General features: G+C 38.3%; 1 protein-coding gene across 2 annotated transcripts in view; it reads right to left on the reverse strand.

The window, feature by feature from the left end:
• BCO2 (beta-carotene oxygenase 2) overlaps positions 1–23,408 on the reverse strand; it is a 46,395-nt gene that overhangs the window by 17,564 nt on the left and 5,423 nt on the right. The window contains exons 3-8 of one of the 2 annotated variants that reach the window (XM_008065568.2): positions 14,576–14,817; positions 14,289–14,404; positions 12,418–12,520; positions 7,042–7,170; positions 6,227–6,387; positions 703–870 (exon numbers count right to left, since the gene is read on the reverse strand). In XM_008065568.2, the coding sequence (XP_008063759.1) occupies positions 703–870; positions 6,227–6,387; positions 7,042–7,170; positions 12,418–12,520; positions 14,289–14,404; positions 14,576–14,817 (919 nt within the window). Of the gene's footprint in view, positions 1–702; positions 871–6,226; positions 6,388–7,041; positions 7,190–12,417; positions 12,521–14,288; positions 14,405–14,575; positions 14,818–23,408 lie in introns of both variants that reach the window. The other variant, XM_008065570.2, reaches the window with a different exon arrangement.

Consider the following 23,408-nt stretch of genomic DNA (forward strand, 5'->3'; position numbering starts at 1 on the left):
ATGAAAAACTCAGACAAGTTTTAAAAACAAAAGAGCTAAAAGATTTACATTACAGATATCAAGGCCTATCATAAAGCTGTAAGTAAACTTAGTATGTATAAGTAAACTTAGTAAGTACTATTTTTAAAACATTTAAAAACAGGGATTGGTGGGTACACTTAAAGCCCAGACTTCTTCACCACTATATAGTGCAACCATGTAACCAGAACTATTTATACCCTCTAAAGCTACTGAAATAAAGAAAAAAAAATTGAAATATAAAACTATAGCTGAAAAATGAAACTACAGCTGAAGAAAATTTACATTACATAATTTAAGGAAAATTTCTATCCTGGATTCAGTATCAGGAAAGTGAATCCCTTTAGCTAGGTGAACTCATAAAATGATAAGTCTATTTTGCTGTCCTTTCTAGGAAACCTTAAGTATGTGTGCTGCTTAAGTATAATAAGGAACTAGTTAAAAATGCTTTAAAATATGTATCGTGGCTCTTTTCCATGTTTCTCATTTATTAGGTATTAAGTAAGCAACTTCAAATTACTTTTTAATATTAAATGAGAAAATGATGAAGCTGTCCTCAACGCTTTAAAACTACTTTCCCTCCTTATTTGCCACAAGGGGCAAGAGAAACACAGAATTCCAAAGCCAAAAGCAGATCCTGCCTAGATCAAAATTATTTGACTTCTGACAAATCCTAATGTTTACCTGATGAAGCCCTTCTCCAGCTTTCCTGAGATTCTGCAGTTGGTAAACGTCTAGGATTCTTCCATTATCTTGACAGCACAAATCAATTATAACACAGCCCTGGTCCTCAAAAGCATTGATTTGATGAAAAGTAACAAAAGGTTTGCTGTAGTACATTCCTGGAAGAAGCTGTAGGAGAAAATGCAATGAAAAAAGCCATTTTCTTTCTCCCCCCCCCCTTTATTGAACAGATCCACAAAGTTCAAAATAAGAAAATTAAGAGGATTTTTCTCTGTGAAGTGGCAGGCACAGTAGATTTAAAGGAAGTAGAATCCAGAATGTAGAAGGAAATGTGCCTTGATTTAAACATTGCTAGTTTATCTCCTATCATATAAATCAAGGAACTGGGACTATTTGATATAGACCAATCAATTCTTACAACTAACTTAAAAATCCTCATGAAATATAGCCCAGTATTTTGAAGAATAAATGAATCCTGGACTCTAACTGCATGGTTAAATAGAAAATACTGCTACTCAGTATGCTTATGATAAATTAAGTGACTGATGTTTTGAAAAGTACACTCATTACTAAAATGGTTTTTTTGTAATGAAATTCAAGTAGAGTAAATATAAGATTATCTCTTCAGAGTGGTCAATAAGTAGACAAATATAATGGTGCCATTAATGAGAAGTATAAAAAGACATTCAGTCAGCATGCTTAGATTTTGGCAGGATTATCATATTCACGTATTAGGAAGTCACAGAAGCAACTAACTCAAGTATTAATGTAACAATACAGAAAGACTCTGCATGAACAACATCCACTTTACCAACTATTATGATTTGGAAAAATCCATGCTAAGAGGGTTTCCTGGATGCCATTTTAATTGAATCAGAAAATTAAAAGAATGAGATAATTTCCTATAATTCTCTAAATATGCAAAATCCACTGTACTAATAGTAGTTGGCTCAACCTATACAAGAAGATAATATCCCTGATTAAAAGTGTCTTGGCCAGGTGCAGTGGATTATGACTGTAATTCCAGCACTTTGGGAGGCCTAGGTGGGCAGATTGCTTGAGCCTAGGAGTTTGAGACCAGCTTGGGCAACATAGCGAGACCTCGTCTGTACAAAAAAATTTAAAAATTAGCTGCGTGATGGTGCGTGCCTGTAGTCCCAGCTAACAGGATGCTGAGGTGGAAAGATAGCCTAAGTCAAGGATCTTTGTGATCATGCCACTGCACTCTAGCCTGGGTAACAAAATAAGACCCCCAACTCAACCTCAGGAGGTGGTGTGATGTCAGAAAGTCCTCCATTTCATTTAGGTTTTTGAGTAAGTTTCCATATAGCTGTGTATATTAATCTCCTATAGTTTTTTGTACTTCTTCAGGATACATTGTGATTTGGTCTTTTGCATTTCTGATTGTTTATTTGGGCTTTTTCTTTTTCTTGGTCAATCTGGCTAGGGGGTCGTCAATCTTGTTTATCCTTTCAAACAACCAGCTTTTTGCTTCACTGGTTTTTTTTTCTATGGTATTTTTGTCATCTATGTCCTGATATCCTGTTTTTGGTGATCTGTATTTTTCTATTGAAGATAGAGTTTTGGTGATCTTGTCTTTCCAGCTCCCTTAGGTAGTTTGTCAGGCTGTTAACTTGTGATCTTTCCATTTTCTTGATGTGTATTCATAAAGAAATGAACTCCCCTCTAATACAGCTTTCATGGCATCCCAGAGGTTTTGGTATGATGTATCTTTATTTTCATTTGTTTCCAGAAATCTTTTAATTTCTGCTTTGATTTCTGTGTTGACCCAGGAGTTGTCCAGCATCATGCTGTTTAAGTGTTCATGTCTTTGTGGGATTTGGAGTACCTTTGTTGGTGTTGATATTTATTTTTATTCCACTGTGGTCTAGAGGGTTCATGGCAGTATTTCAATCTTACGAAATGTGTTTATGCTTGATTTACGGCCAAAGATGTGGTTGATCTTGGAGTACATTCCATGTGGTGATGAGTAGAACGTATATTCCATGGTTGTTGGGTGGAGTATTCTGTAGGTATCTATTAAGTCCATTTGGTCAAGCTTCAAGTTGAGGTTCCAGATCTCCTTGTTGATTTTTTTGCCTGGATGATCTATCTAGGGTTGTTAGTAGAGTATTTAAGTCCCTAGCTATGATAGTGTTAGAGTCAATATATTTTTTTAGTTTACCTAGAAGTTGCTTTATAAAGGTTGGTGCTACTATATTGGGTGCATATATATATGTTTAGGATGAAAGTTTCTTGTTGATGGACTGACCTTTTTAAAAATTTTTTATTTGTTAGCTTAAAGTCTAAGAAGTATAAAAACTTTGAATTATTTTATTTAAAACCCCAAATACCAGAGATGAAGTAAATCATCTTTTACTTTCATCTTACATCAGATTATCATGAGACATGCAAGACTCTCCCATTTTAATGAGAACAGTGTTTTTGTATCTTTTTATCACATATCCACTTAATATTAGGTATAATGCTGCTAAGTCGGTTCCGCATGTGAGGTGCAGTATCAAGTCTTTTCCTATATTTCGTTTTTATTGCAGCATAGTATGAAAATCCCGTTTAACACAGGTGCATTGCAGCGAAAGGAAAAAGTACACAAACTGCACACTTTGCAATGCTTGGGTACTCTTGAATTAGGCTACTCCAAAAGTCATTTAGTGAAAGTTCACTGAAATTCTGTTTCAATTGAGAATCAGATGTTAAAACAATCAGGCTCTCATAGTCCCGTGCTACTAATGAGACTGGTTTAACAGTTACTGTAAGTGAATTTCTAACCCAGGCATCATTGTCATTTGTTACAGGAAAATATTTTAACAGAGTAGACTGCAAACCCCTCAGGTGATGCACAACGGCACTGCAAATATCTTTATCACGGTAGAATTAACTTCAGTCAAAAAGTCACTCAACGTAGGAAAACAATCAAAGTTTTCTTCTACAGATAAGGCCCAAAATTCTAATTTTCTTAACAGTGATGACATTTTATCTAATACTATAAAAACTGTCACATTTTTTCCTTGCATTGACAAATTAACCTCATTTAATTTAGTAAAAATATTTGCAAGATATGCAAGTCTAAGCAGCCAGGATGAATCTGTTTAACCAACAGCCGAAAAGCAGAATTCATGAAAACCAACAGTTCACAATGAAGCTCAAAAGTCTTACAAGAACTTTACCTCGAGAGAGCCACCTCACCTCTGTATTTAAAAGTAGTGCTGTCTGCTGAGCACCCATTTCTCCACATAAAATTTTTAGCAGTCTGGATTGATGTGGTCGAGTTTTAATATAATTGATGATTTGTACTGCTTAGTCTAACACATCTTTTAGAGATATAGGCATTACTTTAACTGCTAATGTATGTCTATATAATAGACAGTGACTACTGGTGCTTTCGGGAGCCACATATTTTATCAAGGTGACAGCCTCAGCAATTTTCCTGTTCATTGTCCTAGAAGCATCACTACAAACATCAACACATTTTTCCCATTCAATTTCATGTTTCTGCACAAAACTGCTGATACAGTTGAATATTTCTTCACCAATAGCATTACTTTGTAAAGATTCACATAACAGTAGGTCTTCCTCAGTAAACTTACTAAACCTATAATGAACAGACACAAGCAGCAAAGCAAGTCCTGAAACATCAGCTAATTCATCGAGTTGCAGTGAAAACCCATCACAAATTTTCAGTCTACAAACAAGCTCTTCTTAGATGTCAACAGCTAGATCCTTAATTCAACATGCAACAGTACTGTCTGAAAGTTGTGCTGCATCTATTTTTTTTACTATATTGTTCATCAAACATCCGTATCACTACATCTTTTGTACAAAGGTTGATAAGCAATTCTCCAATAGTATGAGCCTCTCCACTCAGGGCTATGTGGTAATTTACATTGTATGATGCCTCTGTAGCACTTTCATTATCTGTATTCACAATTTCAGGTGTTGGGGGTTTATTATTTTCAGGTGAATAAGATGCTGCATGAAAAAGCTAATGTCTTTGTCTTTGTATGTAGCAATGTTTAGTTTCTAAATGTCTTCGAAACTTATGGGGCTAAAGAGCTATTGGATAAAATTTTCTGACATAATACACACTGGGCATGAGGTGCATCTCTATTTCCAAAGTAAGTAAATCCAAAAGACAAGTAACTTTCATCATACTTTCTTCTTTTTGGTTTCTTACTAAATGTTATTTTGTTAGAACTGGACATAAATTTGACCCTGGAAAGCTCACCGCCTGATTTTTAGAAACTGAAGGTTACAACTGTTCATCTTCACTTTGTAATATTCCAACTTTTCGGTCATTTGATTCAGACACAATTTGATAACAGAATGATTCCACTTCTTGTTTAAGACTTCCTTGTTTCAGCAACAGATCCATGGGCAATGAATTTGTGGTACAAAATATGGTTAATTTAGAATAAACATTGACTATCACAAATGTGTTGAAATTATAAGACAGGATACAAAGAAGATGAGCAATCATCAAAGAGATCATACATAGCAATACATCAGTTAATTTGTAAATGCTGCCTATGCATCAATGCGCAGATGGAACATCATAGGTTCGTGTATCAGATGATCTCTCATGCAACTTCCTGGTGCTCTCAGGTGTGACACGACTTTTCTTAAAGGTAGATTATCACATAAAAATAAAAACTGAAATGAGGAGTAATCCCTTCTGTAATCACTCTCTCCACCTTGGCAGCTTGAAATGCAGATTTCTCAAAAGAATAAAATTAAGGAATGGGGTGTGAAGGATGAGAAGTAACCAAAAGCCTTCACTGAGGCCTGAACAGGATCAAGAACCAGTAGTTGCGGAGTGGAGGGGGGGAGAGGAGGGAGAAGGATGAAAAACAAAACAGAAGGATTCAGGGATGGGGTGATGCTGTCAGCTCAGGGACATCATCTATACCACCTCCATAGAGATCCAACTCACTGCTGGTGCAGTCACTGGTCTCAGATTGATCCTTTTATCATTATGTAGTGATCTTTCATAACTTTTTAAATTTTTGATAAAGGATATTTTGTCTGATATTAAGATCGTAACTCCTGCTTTCTTTTGTGTTCTGTTCACCTGAAAATTTGCTTTCCATCCTCTTACTTTGCTTTCCATCCTCTTACTTTACAAAAAGAGGAAAGTTACTTGTCTTTGAGTCTGTGAGTGTCCATTCTGAGATGAGTCTCCTAGAGACAGTATGTTGTTGTGCTATTTTTTAAAATTCAGTTTGCCACTGTATGTCTTTTCAATGGTGCATTTATTATCATTCAGGTGAAGGAGGAACCAAAGTGAGGCCCAAACTTTACCTGTACATTAACCATTTATATACCTAACCCTGAATTGTACCCAACATCTTTAAAATAAATTTAAAAAAGAAAAACAGACCCAACTCAAAAAACAAAATAAAAATGTTTTATGCAAGTAACATCTAGTGAAGGTGAAAAATCAACCACATGGAAATTTGCCTTTGTGTCCAACAATTTTCATGATGAACATTCTCAAATAATCTACCTGTCCAGTGTGTTTATCCACCACATGAAACCGTGTATTGAACTGGGGTTCCCAGCTTATCCCATCTGAAAAGGCCTCTCCCCGAATTTTAGAAGTGACAAGTTTCCACAAATTCATCTTCAGAGGCTGTTCAATGAAGATTATGTAGTTCTCTGTCATTCCTATAAGATTACAGAAAACAATAAAATGTTATTTGGCAAAGCAGAGTTGTCTAAAATGTGCCAGTTATGGGGACTTGTCAAAATGCCTAGACACAGTACTGCTGCCCTAAACAAATGTCAGCCTTTACTGTTTCTCAGTTTTGCTATACGTATTTCCTGTTCCTACACACAAAAGAGAACTGCTTAGAATAGCTTGGGTTTTATGTTCTCAGCAGTCTTTTATCTTTTTTTTTTTTTACAAAAAAAGCAGTTTGGCTATAATGGTTTAAAATACAGAAAATAAATATTCTGAGTAAAAGCTGAAGTGATCTATATAGAAAATGAATTTCCCCTCCAAAAAAAATACAGTTAAGACCTTTTCACGGATGATTATTATTTGTGGGCTTTAAAGTTGCCTAAAACTTTCAATTCTATCCATCTTTTAGTAATTGCTTATACTAAAGCAACTACAGTATATGTTTTCAAGCAGTCAGCCCGTTAGTGTCAGGAGTATGTGACTACACAGAATAAACTTAACTGGCATCAAAATGTAACCTTAGTGTTCTTATCACCATACCGTGATGAACTATTAACAAAACATCTGTCAAAACTAGTCCTTCGCTACAGCAACATTAAGGCAGAGCGCATTGTAATTTGCCTTATCTCTAGACTCACCAAAGCTATGGTAGTAAGAAGGCTTCCCCGTCTCTGAAGAAGCAATAGAACATATCACCTGGGCTCCATGGATTGTCTCCTCAAGGTTCTCCTTCTTTGGAGGAACTCGAATGACATTATAGCAGGAACCTGAAAATGAAAGTCCTATCTTAACTATTTTACAGACATTCTAGAGTAAGAGATAAACTTGCACTTGTGGACTTGGGAAAAGTAGTTCAGAGATTTATGTAAAATGCATGACAGTCATATTTCATAAAGGGTGATCTCAAGTGAAGATCTGAATATGGAAAATATATCGACTTTATGAAAATCATTAGCTAAGGGTTTGAAACAGCACACCCAAAGTGATCAACCACCGATTCACCGTATTCTAATGCTCTCAAACGGTCACCGCCTCACTCCCTGAAGAGGAACTTCATCCCTGCCTCATAGGAAAGGTTAAGATATCAACCAGGAATATCCTCAAATTCTATTTGTTTCTTCTCTCCCTCCCCCTAATTCAACAACTACAATCTCCACTTGCACCCATATCCGACTCCTGTCACCCATCCTCTGGCAATCTGGGGCGGCTCTGGGTCCCATCCCATCCTGTCTCAGCATTCATTCATGAACTCATTCATCTGGCTATTGCTTACTAGTTCTTCCAGAATCAACTCAGCTATTCACTCCTCAAGTAGCCTTGCCTGATTCTTCCCCAACCCAAAGGCATTTGGTGCCCCAACTCTATGCCCTCATTACACGCTACACTGTCACATCATTTATCTCATTGTACCAGAATTTTCTGCCCATTTATCTGCTTCCCAGCAGACTGTTGGGCTCTTCAAAGGCAGGAGTTGTGTCTGATCCATCTTTGTATTCTCAGTAGCAAACAGGACTTGACATTTAGTAGGCACAGGATAAATAGCTATTGATGAATTAAGTAACAACATGTTTGTTAAACCACTCAATGCATGAATAAGTATTTAGGTTATATTGAATCATCTTCCTGATGTCAGAATTGCCAATGTAGGTGGTGAAAAACTTGGGTAACTTACAGAATTTTGCAATCTGCAAGCTTCTTGTGGAACAAAATAACCACATAGTTCTTTATTCACTATTCTGTAACTACTTTTTGAGCATCTCCTATATTCCAGACACTATTCTGAACATTCTAAGTTCTACATTCCAAGCAATTATATACAGCAATATACAAAATAGACAAAAATCATCTTTTTTATAATGCTCAAATTCTTATAAAAATTGCATAGGTGAAAATGTATCAGATGATGAGAGAACTACTGAGGAAAATAAACCAGGGAATGTGGTTCAGGAGTGATTTATGTGGGAGCTACTGTTTGCAATTTATTTGTATTTATTTACTTTTCAGTTGGGAGTCTCACTCTGTTGCCCAGGCTGGAGCGCAGTGGCACGATCATAACTCACTGCATCCTCAACCTGCTGGGCTCAGACAATCCTCCCACCTCAAGTTCCCAAGTAGCAAGGACTACAGGCATGTGCCTCCATGCCTGGTTTGCATCTGCCATTTTAAAGATGTTGGTCCAGGAAGGTTTCGCGAATTGGGTGACATCTGAGTAAAGATCTGGAGGAGGTGAGGAAGACAGCCTTTAGGATATCTGGGAGAAATCCATTCCAAGTAGAGGGAAGAGCAAATTCAAAGGTTCTCAGCCTGGAGCAAGTCTGGAGTATTCAGGTATCAGCAAGAAGCCAGTGTGGTCCTGTCATAAGCAAAGCAGAAAGTCTAAGAGGTAAGGTCAGACAGGTGTTGTGGGTTAAAAGGGTAGCTGGCTGCTGGGCTAAAAGAAACTGAAGTGGGGCAAGGGCAGAATCAGGGAAACTAGTTAAGAGGCTACTACCATCAATGAAGTAAGAGCCAACGGTGGCTCAAAGCAGAGTGATAGCCATGGAGGTGGTGTGAGGTGTCTGGGTTTTAGAAATGTTTTGAAGACATTGCTGGAATTGGTTTTTGATCAACTGATATGAAAAAGAAATGTGAAGGATGATTCCAAAGTTACTATCCTGAGCAACTACAAGAGTGGAGTTAACATCAACTGAGACAGGGATGACTCATCTTAAGAAGAGAAAGTTAAGCGCATGTTGGTGCATGCCTGTAGCCCTAGCTACTTGAGAGGATATCAAGAGCTCAAGAACTTGAGTCTATATAAGTGGACCTTGAACAACTATCGTAACATTATAAGAAAGGGATTGGCAGTAGTGGGAAACTGCCAGGGGAAGGTGGGGGCAGAATTGGCAGTAGTGGGAAATTGCCAGGGGAGGGCAGAGGCACACCTCGTCAAAAAGGGAACCTGCATAATGAACATTTGTATACCAAACCCTGAATTGTACCCCACATATTTGAAATAAAATTTAAAAGAAGAATTTGAGTCTAGCCTGGGCAACACAACAAGATCCCATATTTAATTTTTGAAAAGAAGAAAAAGTTTAGAAAAAAATTAGGAATTTGGTTTTCGACAAGTTAATTTTGTAATTGCCTATTAGACATAATAGGAAAAGCACCAAGTAAGCAACTGGATTAAAACACTGGGAGGTCTATGTTGGGGATACATATATATTTTGAGAGCCTGCTATATCTAAAACATCATGCTTTGTATAGTGATGAGAAAAGTATTAGACAAGCTCTATAGTTCCAAGAGTACCCTATTACTGTCTCTAAGTGATTAGAATGAAGAACATATTTTTTAAAGTATTAAAAACTAGTTGAATTGATTAATATTTAAAAGATTGTTAATTTTTTAAAAACTTTTTTTTAAAAATCTGGAAAAGCTAAAACAAAGCTTTTTACTTCCTAAAGGTAGGTATTACTAGTAAGCATTTTATTGTATTACAATCACTAAATATTAGAATCACTAAATTTCCTCAAAATGTATATTAGGTAGTTGAACTCAGCTACATGCACACTGAGTTCCAGTTCAAAAACTTCTCACTGAACCAAATAATCAAGTGAGAAAAAAGAAGTAGATTCAGCGCTGGGATTAGGAGACAATAAAGAGAATTTCCTGTCTCAGCAACTGGATTACTCAATTCATTGAATTTAAACACATTAGTTAATGAACTGTTCTAACTGTAAGCCTTAGAGGCATTAGGCAAGGCAAACAGATACCCAGGAAACACCCAGCGGAGGAATGGCCCGAAAGACCTGACCTGCCCAATACTGTGAGTTTAACTCTAGGAGACTCTCCTGGAGTTTGTATAAACAGCAAATTGAGGCAAAGTAACAAGTACAGTCTATCATGATTGGTGACTGGGTTTATCTGTAAGATTCAGGGGCCACTTACACCAAAATCACCTGGGAACCATGTTAAAAATGCAGATTATTGGCCCCTTTTTAGTCCTACCGAACCAGAATCTCCGGAGATGAATGAATCCCAGTAATCTACATTGTTAGCAAGCATTCCAGCTGATTTATAGGTGCATTCAAGGCTGAGAATCACTGATCTAGTGACCATTTATTTTAGAGTACATAATTAAGAATGGTTAAATCGTATTTCTCATATTGTGAATGAGCTACAAAATGATCTTCTTGCTTAACAGAGTTAATTTATTAAGAAGTGAATTTTTTTTTTTTAAAGAGACAAATACTGCCCAAGCTGGTCTCAAACTCCTGGGCTTATACAATCCTCCTGCCATGGCCTCCCAAAGTGCTGGCATTACAGGCATGAGCCATCTTGCCCAGACGTGTATTATTTTAATGATCAAAAATGATGCATGGTCAAAAATTATCGTATCAGTGTGTTCACTGCTGAAATTTTTTACTTAGAAGGATGTTTGTTGTTTCTTACAACAGTTTTGAAGAATCTATACTTACCTGAGATCAGGAAATAAGGAAGAGCTGAGTAAAGGGGTGTCCAGGGCACCCTCTCTATACTTAAGCCAGGAAAAAACAAACCTGCAGTATTCATCTTTATATACACTTACATATGTAAATATGGAAAGATACAGAGGAGCAACCCACAAAGTCAATTACTCACCAAAGGTATACCATTAACCTATATCCTACAAAGGTTTCACAGGTTGTAAGATGGTAGGTTGACTGATAGCTAAGACAGAGAGTCGAAAATATCTAATATAGTAGTTCCCCTTTATCCACAGGGGATATGTTCCAAGCATCCCAGGGGATGCCTGTACACATATCTAAGATCAAGTTCAATTTATAAATTAGGCACAGGAACTAATAATAAAATAGAACACTTGTTATAACATACTGTAATAAAAATTATATAAATGGGATCTCTCTCTCTCACTCTTACACTTTCTCTCTCTCTCTCTCTCTCTCTCTCTCTCTCTAAATACTCTGATATAGTCTGGGTAACTGAAACTGTGGAAGGTCAAACTACAGATGGAGAGCTACTATACTTATACTTACACATTCCTTTCAAACAGAGAAAGATATGTGTATTCAAGTACAGGAACCCAAATCTGCATGCATTTACAGAGTGAGTAGATAGTGAAAAGGCCCTTAACAAGCAGAGAAACAAATGGTGAATAGGCAGAGACTGAGAATTTAAAAATAACAATACATCTTCTGCACTCAGTGATGAAGAACTAACGAAATGGTCTAATGGACTAACTAAGAACAAGTCTGTGGGTGTGAGTCAAGCTTGGTGCCAAGTCTGGTCTCAGATACTTGAAAGTTTGTCTGAGCAAGTCACTTACACCTCCTCAGGGGTCACTGCCCTCCTCTGTAAAATGGAGGTAACATTTGCACCTTGCTCAGAGAGCTGGTATAAGGATCTAATGAGAAAATGTAGGCAAAAGTGCTTAACAACAGCACATAATAGATACTCAGTAAATGTTAGTTATCATTATTAGCTATTAGAACTCTCTGGAGCAGATTGGTAGATGGCTGTGGAAGCAAGTGGATAATCAGAAAAGAGATGTGATGTAAGTGCCTGTTGATGCAACTCCACTATGACCTTAACTTATTTTGCAGAGCATTACTCCTATGATAAAAATAAATTATTTCCCTATGTGATAGACAATGTACCTTCCCTATATCTCTTGGCTTCAACATTCTAAATTTCTTCTACTTACAATATGGTATTAATTAAAAATTCAAGTTTAAGAAATAAGTTCTGAAAATCCCTACAATGCTTGTGAACCAAAGACATAAGGAAACAAAAATGTGAGTTAAGTTGAAAAGGTCAAATAGAAAATCAGCTGCTAAGTGTAGGTACAAATGGACCACAGGAACAAATATTTACTGATAAAACATATATTCTAAGTTCAGTAATGCTATTTCAGAGATTCCCTTCTGAACCTTTCAAGTCATGTTATCTTATATACATCTTAACCATCTTGGAACCCTGAGAAGATAGCTAACATTCAATTATTTCTAAAAGACTTTTATCACAACTTTACCATGTGGCCCATAGGAGTTCCCCAGATTGTAAGCTGTTCCATCTGGGTCATAATGAGGATGTGCAGTTGCTCCATTCACAGCAATAAATTTACTCCAATCTACCTGCAAATTTAAGATCGTTAAAGATTTTTAATGGGAGTGTAAACTAGTGCAACCTCTGTGGAAAGCAGTGTGGTGATTCCTAAAAGCTCTAAATATCGACCTCCCATATGACCCTGCAATCCCCCTACTGGGAATATACCCTGAAGAACTCAAATCACTCTATCAAAAAGATACCTGTACACGAACGTTTATCGCAGCATTGTTCACAATATCAAGAACCTGGAACCAACCATGCTGTACATCAAAAGAGGACTGGATTTTTAAAAATGTGGTACATAAGCCGGGCTCGGTGGCTCAGCCTGTAATCCTGCGCCTTGGGAGGCTGAGGTAAGTGGATTGTCTGAGCCCGTGGGTTCAAGACCCACTTCGGCAACTGGGTGAGACCTCATCACTACAATAAATCAAAAAATTAGCTGGGTGTGGTAGCGCCCACCTGTAGTTCCAGCTACTTGGAAGGCTGAGGTGGAAGGATCGCCGGAGCCCAGCAGGTCGAGGCTGCGGTGGCCAGGAGTGGCCACTGCACTCCAGTCTGGGTGATGGAGTGAGACTCAAACTCAAAAAAAAAAAAATATGGTACATATACACGATGGAATACTATGCAGTCATAAAAAAGAACAAAATAATGAATTTTGCAGCAACCTGGATGGAACTAGAGTCTATAATACTGAGTGATCTCTCACAGAAACAAAGATCTGAGTATCACATGTTCTCATTCATATAGTGGACCATGAACATCTATCATAATACTATAAGAAAAGGACTGACAGTGGTGCAGAACTATGGAGGGGGTAGGGAGGGGAAGGGAGGTGGGACTAACAGTAGTTAATATCAGTCTGGGGATGGGGAGACACCCCTTATTAACAAGGGTGCCTGAATGATGCACATTTGTATACCTAACCCTTAACTGTACCCACAATTTTATAATAAAAAATATGTTTAAAAAAAAAGATTTTTAAATGTCACATGGGCAGATCTCTACTTACATGTATAAATAGTAGAGATTGGGTCAAATATTTTTTAAATAAGATGTAAAAACTACAGTCTAAGATGTAATTTCTTTACTCTGAGCAATCAAAATTATTTTTCCCACTAAAGAAAAAGAAATTTTGCCAGGCAAGATGGTTCATGCCTGTAATTCCAGAACTTTGGAAGATCAAGGCAGGAGGACCACTTGAGGCCAGGTGTTTGAGACCAGCCTAGGCAACAAAGCTAGACTCCATCTCACTTTATAAAAAATAAAAATTTAAAAAAGAAGAAAAATAAGACAAAAACAAAAAGCAATAAAAACCACAACCCTCCCCACCCCATCGTCACCAACAAAAACAATCCTGAATAGATTTGCTCATGATCACAGGAAAATTCAAAAGAAGCATAAGACTCAAAGTAAAAAATCAGGTCCAAAATTTTATTTTTAATTAATATGTTATATGAAGGCAATACAGATCTAGACAACCTCTAGTTCAACACTAGTGATAGCTAGGAAGAACATGAAGTAGCAAAACTGGATGAGTACTATTCTATTCCCCCTTTATACTAGCTTTCAGATATCAGGACTAAGGAAAGAGTTTAGAATTATCTTTAAGGAAAATTAACCCTACAATTAATTCAAATCAGGACAGAGAATGAAGGTAATCTGAATCAACAAATTACTATTTTTGTGTAGCTAAGCCTCCAATTTCTTTTTGATATCTACTACTCTAAAAAGTATTCTGAATAGAAAGAAATTTTTTAGGAACTAATTTATTCATTTTTTTAACCTATACTTTACCTTTTCTGTTTTTTCCAGAGTTTCAATGTCCAATTTATTCATAAAATTGGTCTCAGTACTGATGTAGTAATCACCCTTGTACTGCACATAGTTGACATTAGTGTTGTCACTCATGGCTGAAAACAAACCCCAGAGATATTTAAGCACCATGGCTTACTACAGCAGACCCTCATCACACAATCAAAGGAAGAAAGCAGTTTCAACATTCTCTCGCCAAAAGCAAAAAAAATCTATTTTCAAGATTTATATTTGTATCAACTGCCATATGTCATAATAATTTAAATTACCATCACTATTCACTATCACCTGCAGCTTACCAGGCAGCTCAAACTTTGACATGAAACGTTCAAAAACATTCTTGCATGGATCCGGGAGAGCCAGTGTGCCAAATTCTGAGATCACAATTCTATTTTGAGCACTGTTAGCCTGATATGTATCACTCTGTAGAAACTTGCTCCTGTATGTCACCATTCCCTTTGCCATCCTGAACTGGTGAAGCAAAGCCATTCCATCAAACCAGTGATTATACCTTCAAACATGAGAAAAAAATAGAAAAGCAGATATTAGGGGGGGAAAGGCGGGGGTCAAAATGGCAGACAGCATGATATATCTTCATTTTAAATATAAAAAAATGGGATGGGTTCCTAGTTGATTGGCCAGCAAAATTGAAATTGAGGGAGGATAGCATTTTGGCTATGTACGCAGGTACAATAGGAAAGATAAATTTATGTTCTCTGGACCCTCACCTCTTGCCCAAAAGCTCACATTTTAGAGGACTGAAGAAAATTCCTATGGTGCTGAATCCTAAGATAATTCTGGTAGTTACCCTGTGGCTAAGAAAATATCATGAGAAGAAACGAGATGCATGGCATTCACTACATCAGAATGAGTTCCTAAGCTTTTATAAATAGTTATCTTTGTATCTTGTATGTATTACATTTTCCATTTACTTAAAAATTTTTTAACTTTATCAAGATTATGCTAAAATAGACAAATAAGATGACTGTCCTTCTTAGATAATCATTTTTGTCCATATAATTACACAAGAAATGAACTTAAATGACAGAACACTAAAAAGTTGCAAAGAGAAGTTTATGGTTTTGCTTTTTAAAGAGTCTATTATATGGTCTTTTCTTTCACAAGCTTGATATACTGAATGCTTAATGTACTCTGTATGGAAGACCAAAACTAACCTGGTCTTAAAAGGCAATGGTTCCTCAACTGAGAAAGAACAAACCCAAAACTCTCTCTTTTTTTTTTTTTTGACTTGGAGTCTCACTCTGGCGCCCAGACTGGAGTACTGTGGCCACTTCCGGCCACCGCAGCCTCGACCTGCTGGGCTCCGGCAATCCTTCAGCCTCAGCCTTCCAAGTAGCCGGAATTACAGGCATGTGCTACCACGCTCGGCTGATTTTTTGATTTACTGTAGAGATGAGGTCTCACTGCCCAGGCGGGTCTCGAACCCATGGGCTCAGGCAATCCACTCACCTCAGCCTCCCAAAGGAGCGGGATTACAGGCTGAGCCACCGAGCCCGGCCAGAACTCTCTCTTTATACTCTCCCTTTCTGTATAAAATGGCCTTTGTAAAGGTGACATAATTTCCATTTGTAACGGTGTTTCCCTCTCCAGTACCATGAGGAAGACTCTTATTTACTGAAGAGCATTCTTAATAATGAAAATAATACCAGCCGGGCTCAGTGGCTCAGCCTGTAATCCTGCACTTCGGGAAGCTGAGGTGAGTGGATTGCCTGAGCCCGCGGGTTCAAGATCTGCCTGGGCAACTTGGCGAGACCTCATCTCTACAATAAATCAAAAATTAGCTGGGTGTGGTAGCGCACGCCTGTAGTTCCAGTTACTTGGAAGGCTGAGGCGGAAGGATCGCCAGAGCCCAGCAGGTCAAGGCTGTGATGGCCGGGAGCGGCCACTGCACTTCAGTCTGGGCAACAGAGTGAGACTCCAACTCAAAAAAAAAAAAAAGCAGAAAAGAAAATAATACCAACAGGTGACTATATAACAAACTGTATTAAGCAACCTTTTTATACCATACATTTCCTGGCCACCTTTCCCCAATTAACCATCCCTTGAAGCCCAACCCCACTCTCCTTTTTCTAGAAACTTCTCCACAATTTATCTCCCTTTGTTAAAATGGTATATAAACTTCCCAGTTCAACTTTCTTCAGGTTTACTTTTTGTGTGCATGTAACCCCCGTTTGTGCACAATTAAAACATCAATTAAATGTGTATGCCTTTCCTGTTTAAAAAAAAAGGCAATGGTTCATGAAAGCAGGGACTAGAAGAGATATCTGTATATCCATGTTCATAGCAGCATTATTCACAATAGCCAAAAGATGGAAGTAACTCAAGTGTTCATCAATGGCTGAATGGATAAACAAAATGTTTACATTTTAAGGATTCAGAGCATGCCACCCCAAAATATGCCACCCTGACATACTGATTAATTTGAATTAAAGGCACTTAAATAAAAAAGATGCAAAAAAGGCACACGGAGCTTATTCGTCCTTCCTGAAACAGGAGATAAAACTCCCATGTGAAAGGTATCCTTTCTGTACCAGAAGGAAGACATTCTTATCACCAGTAATGAGGCAGAGAAAGATCCATGCAAACAAATCTTGTCAAATGAACCTTTATCTTCATGGCCCCTTTCCTACAACTAACTCCTCTGGCCCAAACCCTTGGTCACATTTTCACAAGTTACAACTCTTTTTCCAACCTAGTATATAAGCTTTCAGTCCTAACTTACTCTTTAGGTATTCATATTTTCCAATGAGGGCTCCTAGGTACATGTAAAAATTACTAAATAAAATGTGTATGCTTTTATTCTGTTAATATACCTTGTGTCACTTTAATTATTGGGCCCAGATAGAGACCCTAAGAGAGCAGATGGAAAATTTTTCCCTAAAACATACACTGACTAGAATATTATCTATCATCGAAAGGAAAGGATATCCTGTCTCATGTTACAACATGGATGAACCATTGAGAACACTATGCTAAATGAAACAAGTCAGTCACAAAAAGACAAATGCTGCAATCAACGATTCCACTTATATGAGGTATTTAAAGGAGACAGATTCATAAAAGTAGAATGGTGAACCTTTGGGAGGCTGAGGCGAGAGGACTGCATGAGCCCAAGGGTTTGAAACCAGCCCGGACAACTTGGTAAGACCTCATCTCTACAATAAATCACAAAAACTAGCCAGGTGTAGTGGCATGCATCTGTAATTCCAGCTATCTGGAAGGCTGAGGGGGAAAGATCACCTGAGCCCAGCAGGTTGAGGCTGCGGTGGCCATGAGCGTGCTGCTGCACACCAGCTTGGGCAATAAGAATGAGACTCCAACTCAAAAAAAAACTAGAATGGTGGTTAATGGGAGAAGGAGAAATGAGGAGTTGCTGCTTAAAGGATAGAGTTTCAGTTTTGAAGATCTGTTTCAAAATTATATGTATATTTTTGATACTAGCTAACTGTACACTTAAAAATGAATAAGATGGCAAATTTTATGCTATGTGTATTTTACCACAATTTTTAAAATTAAAGAAGAAAAGTTCCTCTTTACCCAATGATCTGAGATGCCACTATTACCACACATTAACCCTCCATAAGTTCTTGGGTCGACTTGGGGACTTTCTACTCTACATCATTCATCTGTTTGTCTACTTACACACCAATATCACAACGCTTTCATTAGAGGCTTTATTGTATATTTTAACACCTGGTAGGGCTAGTCACTCCCTCTGAAAACTTTTTTTAGAATTTTTTTAACCATTTCTGCGTATTTATTTATTCTTATAAATTTCAGTATCGATTGGTCTAACGTCTTTAAATAGCGTGTTGGAATTTGCATTAAAAGAGTATTAGATTTCTAAATTAACTCAGGGAGAACTGACATCTCTATGTTGCTGAATCATTCTATGCCAGAATGTGGATTTCCATTTGTTCAAGTGTATCTTTCAGGAGTATTTTTAAATGTGCATATTTCTTTAAGTTCATTGCTAAATTGTTAATCTTCATTGCAATTGTAAATGAAGTTGTCTCTATCACTATGTTTTCTAACTAGATAATGTTTGCCTATAAGACTATAATTTCAGTATGTCAATTTACCCTACCTTTTATTGTTAGATTTAGTTTTATCGTTGATTCACTATGGTTTTTCAGGTTTACTACTATGCATCTGCAAAAAGACACAATTTAACTTTACTAATCTTTGTCCTTCTAATCAATTTCTTTGATCTAATTGCATTTTATCAAGGTTTTCAAATGTGTTCGCATAGAGCACATTATGCAAAGTATCTTGTATTGTTTTGTTTTGTTTCAATGGTTTCTTCTCCGTTTCATTTCTAAATTTGTATATTTGTGCTTTCTCCCTTTTTCTTCTTGATCATTTTAGCTAAGGATGTGTCTACATGGTAGTTTTTTCCCAAAAAAGCTTAAAAACAAAATGGTTTCAAGAATGCTTGCTGTTTTGGTCTAGATCCCTTTAAAACCCCAATGATTACAACTAAATACAGTACTCTACAAAAAATACACTCAGCTTCCTCATTCAGGACTTTTTTTTTCTTCTTTTTCTTGTCACCACCTCGCAGTGTTGACAGCTCACAGTGAGCTGTCAACCAAAACCCCAAGTAACTTTTAACATTTTCTGCTGTTAAACCACATTTCATCTTTGAGTTTATAAAACTGGTTGTTTTGATCCATATTTACCTTTAATAAACTTCAACCTGTTAGATTATGCCTCACGACATCCTGTCATTTCTTGTATTTATTTATTTAAATCAACATTTCTTGAATCCCTACTATCTGCCATGTATCATGCCAAGGCCAGGGCTTACAGGCACACATATAACTGATACAAGGTAAGTACTGCTACAATGCAGACTTTTTTTGTTGCTATTTTTTTTTAAAGCAGGATTTATTGAAAGGACACAAAAGCTCCCATAGTGGGAGGGGACTCGAAAGGGGACCCGAAAGGGACCAGAAATGTTTAGGAAAAAAAAAAAAAAGATGGGCAGCTGGAGGAATCCAGGAAAGATCAAGAGAGGAGGAGACATTTGACATCTTCAAGGATGCCTGCCAGTTGGACAGGGAACAAGGACAGAGGTAATGAAAGAATGTGAAGGCACATAGCATCTCTTGGAGGAACAGTAGATGAGGTAGTATGTGGGGAGAGCTGTCAGTGCCAGGTGATGATGATAGAGAAATACGTCTGTCAAAGACTATCAGCACTAAGACTAAGGCTTAAAGACACTCAGCAGGAAAGCATGGTGTTTTGAAACAGGAGAGTGAAACTGTTAGACCTGCATCCTACATGGGTCATTCTAGATGCAATAGAATATGGGACAGAAAGAACAGTATTCAGATTTGGAGAGGCCAAATAATAATGCAAATAAGAGAAGATGAGAGCCAAAAGCAAAGCAGTACCAGTTAGAAAAGGACATATTCCAGAAACAAGCCAGAGGTGACTATAGGATGTCAGCAGTGACAAAAAAAAGACTACAAAAAGTCATGCCTGAATGGCTGTCTGGCTGGTGATGCTGTAGCTGAGATGGAAAGCACGTGAAGAGCAAGTGTTGGGGAAAAAGTCAACAGCTCAATTCTGAACAAGAAAATGTGAGCTATTTGTAGAACATCAGGGTAGAGATGTCCCACAGCCAGTTAGAAAAATATAGGCCTAGAGGACAAGAGATAGGGGTGGGGTGAAAGATACATGTTTGAGAGTATCTATGTGTAAGTTTGCAAATAAGATAACTACCATGAATAAGCACTTACTATAGGCCAGGTATCATGCTAAGCACTTTACCAAATTTCTTCATACACACGCACACTCTTCTCTCACATTGATCCCAGTACAAACTATCATTCCCATTTTATAGATGTGGAAACCAAGGTTCAAAGCAATATGCCCAAGGCCATGGGGCTGGTGATAGAACAAGGGTTTTAAACTCAGTGCTGGCTGATTGTGGTGGTTCACACCTGTAATCTCAATAGATGCAGAGGTCAAGCAAGAAAATTTCTTGAGCCCAGAAATTTGAGACCAGTTTAAGCAAAATAGTAAGACCTCATCTCTACAAAAAAAATCAAAAAATTAGCCAGGTGTGGTGGCACACACCTGTAGTCCCAGCTACTCAGGAGACTGAGGTGGGAGGATCACTGATCCCAGGAGATCCAGGCTGTGGTGAGCCGTGATCACGCCACTGCACTCCAGGCTGGTTGGCAGTGTAAGACTCTAAGAAAAAATAATAATAAAAACTCAGTGCTGACTCTAAACTCTGGGCTATACAACATCTCAAAAAGTAAAATGATCTAAAAGAGTTATTTAGCAGAAAAGGAAGTGGGGAGAGATGATGATGCAGCAAGGCTTCAGAGGAGAGGAAGAGGGCCACTTCCTCTGTTCAGGAATAGGCACCTACGTGGGGAAATATGGTGGCAGGAAGAGAGAAGTTGAAGGCAATCAATCCAATTGCCCCTCCACCATTCATTATGAAGCAGGCCAGTTTATCTGTTGAGAGGGAAAGGGACAAGGAGAGTGAAGGAGGCTTCAGGAAAGGGACTGAGGTTTGGAGCAGACCCTGTGGGAAGTTGGATAGGACAGCGACTGCTAAAGATGCCCTGGCAGCACCGAGCACTCAGCTAGAGTTGGAAATCATCATTTTGCAGATAAATCTGTCAGCAAGGATATGTGATTTGCTGCAAAAGTGCTCAGTAGGCCTAGACCATGAACTAAGGAAACCAAGAATGGGCTAATCTAGGACTCAAAATGGCCAGAGGAAAGGCAGTAATCACTAGGGCAGGAGAAGTGAGGATGGTGGTTAATGTGTGTTTGAGGTGACTGATCGGAGTCTGGGCCAGGGTGAAGAAATGAAAAGACAGTAAATAAGATGAAGGGATAGAGAAAAGGAAGGAGAGAACTTGACAGAATGAAAAAATATATTTAATAAAAATGTAAAAACTGGGGTTTCAAACACAGAGTAAGAATTTCAGAGTTCAAGATTTCAGGGGTGGAGCAATTCTGTGGGTTAAATTCCAGATGTGGACTTGATATGTGGCTTTGCTAAAGGGCACAATCATTGGAGTAGGGATGGTCCAGAAACTGGAAGGATAGACCATCTTCATCATGGATGCTGAAGCCCTGCCAGGAGAGCGGTAGAGATTAAGGTGCCATGGCTCGTTACTGATCTTCTCAGATTCATGTAACCGTTAAGTGGCTAAGCGTGGTGGCTCACACCTGTTATCTCAGCAATTTAGGAAATTGAAGCAGGAGGATTGCTTGAGGCCAGGAGTTCAAGACCAGCCCAGGCAACATAGTGGGATCACATCTCTATAAAAAACATTTCTTAATGTTTAAAAACTGGTAAGTATGTCTTCAATTAAATCACTGGTTTAACGGAAGAAAGGCTTTTGGCATATCACTATGACATCTCCATGCTGACATGGATCTGTTAAATGGCATCTGAGGAGTCAGAGCTTCACAAGTAAGTGGGGCTATTCTTACTCACAGCAATACTGCCCTTCCCCAGGTTCCTGCCCCTCCCTTTAGTCTAATCTGGGGAGTCAACCTCCATACTAAGTATCTGTCTTCCTTTGACTGAAAATATCTGTACTTAAAGGCCAGGTGGTGGCTCAGCCTGTAATCCCAGCACTTTAGAAGGTTGAAACGAGTGGATTGCCTGAGTCCGCGAGTTCAAGACCAGCCCAGGCAACTTGGTGAGACCTCGTCCCTACAATAAATTCCACTGCATTCCAGCCTGGACAACAGAGTGAGACTCCAACTCAAAAAAAAAGAAAGGAAAAGAAAAGATCTGTAATTCTTGCCGGAAGGGTTAGGCAAGACCCTGTTCTTGCTATAAATGCCCACTGTTGGCTCTGAAGAAACTGACTTGAGGACAAAGTAGACATTTGTGAAGCCCAAGGCACACCACCTGCTTCTCCCACAAAGACGCATGTCTTCAAAAAGGCCTGTGAAGCCAGTCTAGGCCCTGAATGGCTCTGTTGCTTGGTCTCTCTGCAGCAGGAGAAATACCATATGGCTTTTGCAAGAGGCTGTTATTATCTGGAAGCTAAACTAACAGTTTTCTCCTCCTTTCCCTCTCCCTTTCCCTCTTTTTTTTAAATCTTCTTGCCTCGGGCTCTTTACAAAATGTTTAACTTATGTGAAAGATAAAGATGTAAAATAGGAAAAAGCAGAACTTCTCTGGTACCTCACATACCCTCTTTTTCTCCGCCTCCAATCCTCCCTCCTCTTTCTCCCCCAGCCTCCTCACCTTAGTTTCTCCACACCCTAACCCAACTTTGCCATCTAAAGGTTCTTAAGGGCTTCTTGCAGCAGCTGGAGAAAAAACCCTACCCCTCAAAAAAACTTTTTAAAAACAAAAACATTTCACTTTATTTTCTCCAACAGTATCACTTTATAAGTCTATTATTTGATGAAGACTAATGTAACAGCTTCAACAAATTAAAATATCTGGAACATTAAGACATAAATATATATGTAAATCACAGATATCTTGAACATGCCCCTAGTTTGTGGCCTTTTTCAACAACAGCTGGAGAGGCACAATAGAACCATGATCAGGTTCCAACCAGGCCTACAGTGGGTCAGAGAGGGATTAGGGTAGGTTTAGCAAAAGGAAAATAGAATGGTGGTTGCCAGGAGCTGAGGGAAGAATGGGGAGTTGGGGTTAACTCAGCATTTCGGTTTTACAAGGTAAGATGAGTTCTGTGGATGGATGGTAGCACAACAATGTGAGTCTACTTAATACCACTGAACTCCACACTTAAAAATGGTTAAGATGGCCAGGTGCGTGGCTCAACCTGTAATCCCAGCACTTTGGTAGGCCAAGGCAAGAGGACTGCCTGAGCCTAGGAGGTCGAGACCAGCCTGGGCAACTTGGTGAGACCTCATCTCTACAATAAATCACAAAAACTAGCCGGGCGTGGTGGTGTCTGTCTGTAGTTCCAGCTACTTGGAAGGCTGAGGTAGAAAGATCACCTGAGCCCAGCAGGTTGAGGCTGTGGTGATCGTGAGTATGCCATCGCACTCCAGCCTGGGCAACAAGAGTGAGACGCCAACTCAAAAAAAAAAAAAAAAAAAAAATGGTTAAGA

This window comes from Carlito syrichta, unplaced genomic scaffold (assembly GCF_000164805.1).
Source record: "Carlito syrichta isolate Samal-C Ts95f unplaced genomic scaffold, Tarsius_syrichta-2.0.1 Scaffold308670, whole genome shotgun sequence".
In the NCBI taxonomy this organism is placed as follows: Eukaryota; Metazoa; Chordata; class Mammalia; order Primates; family Tarsiidae; genus Carlito; species Carlito syrichta.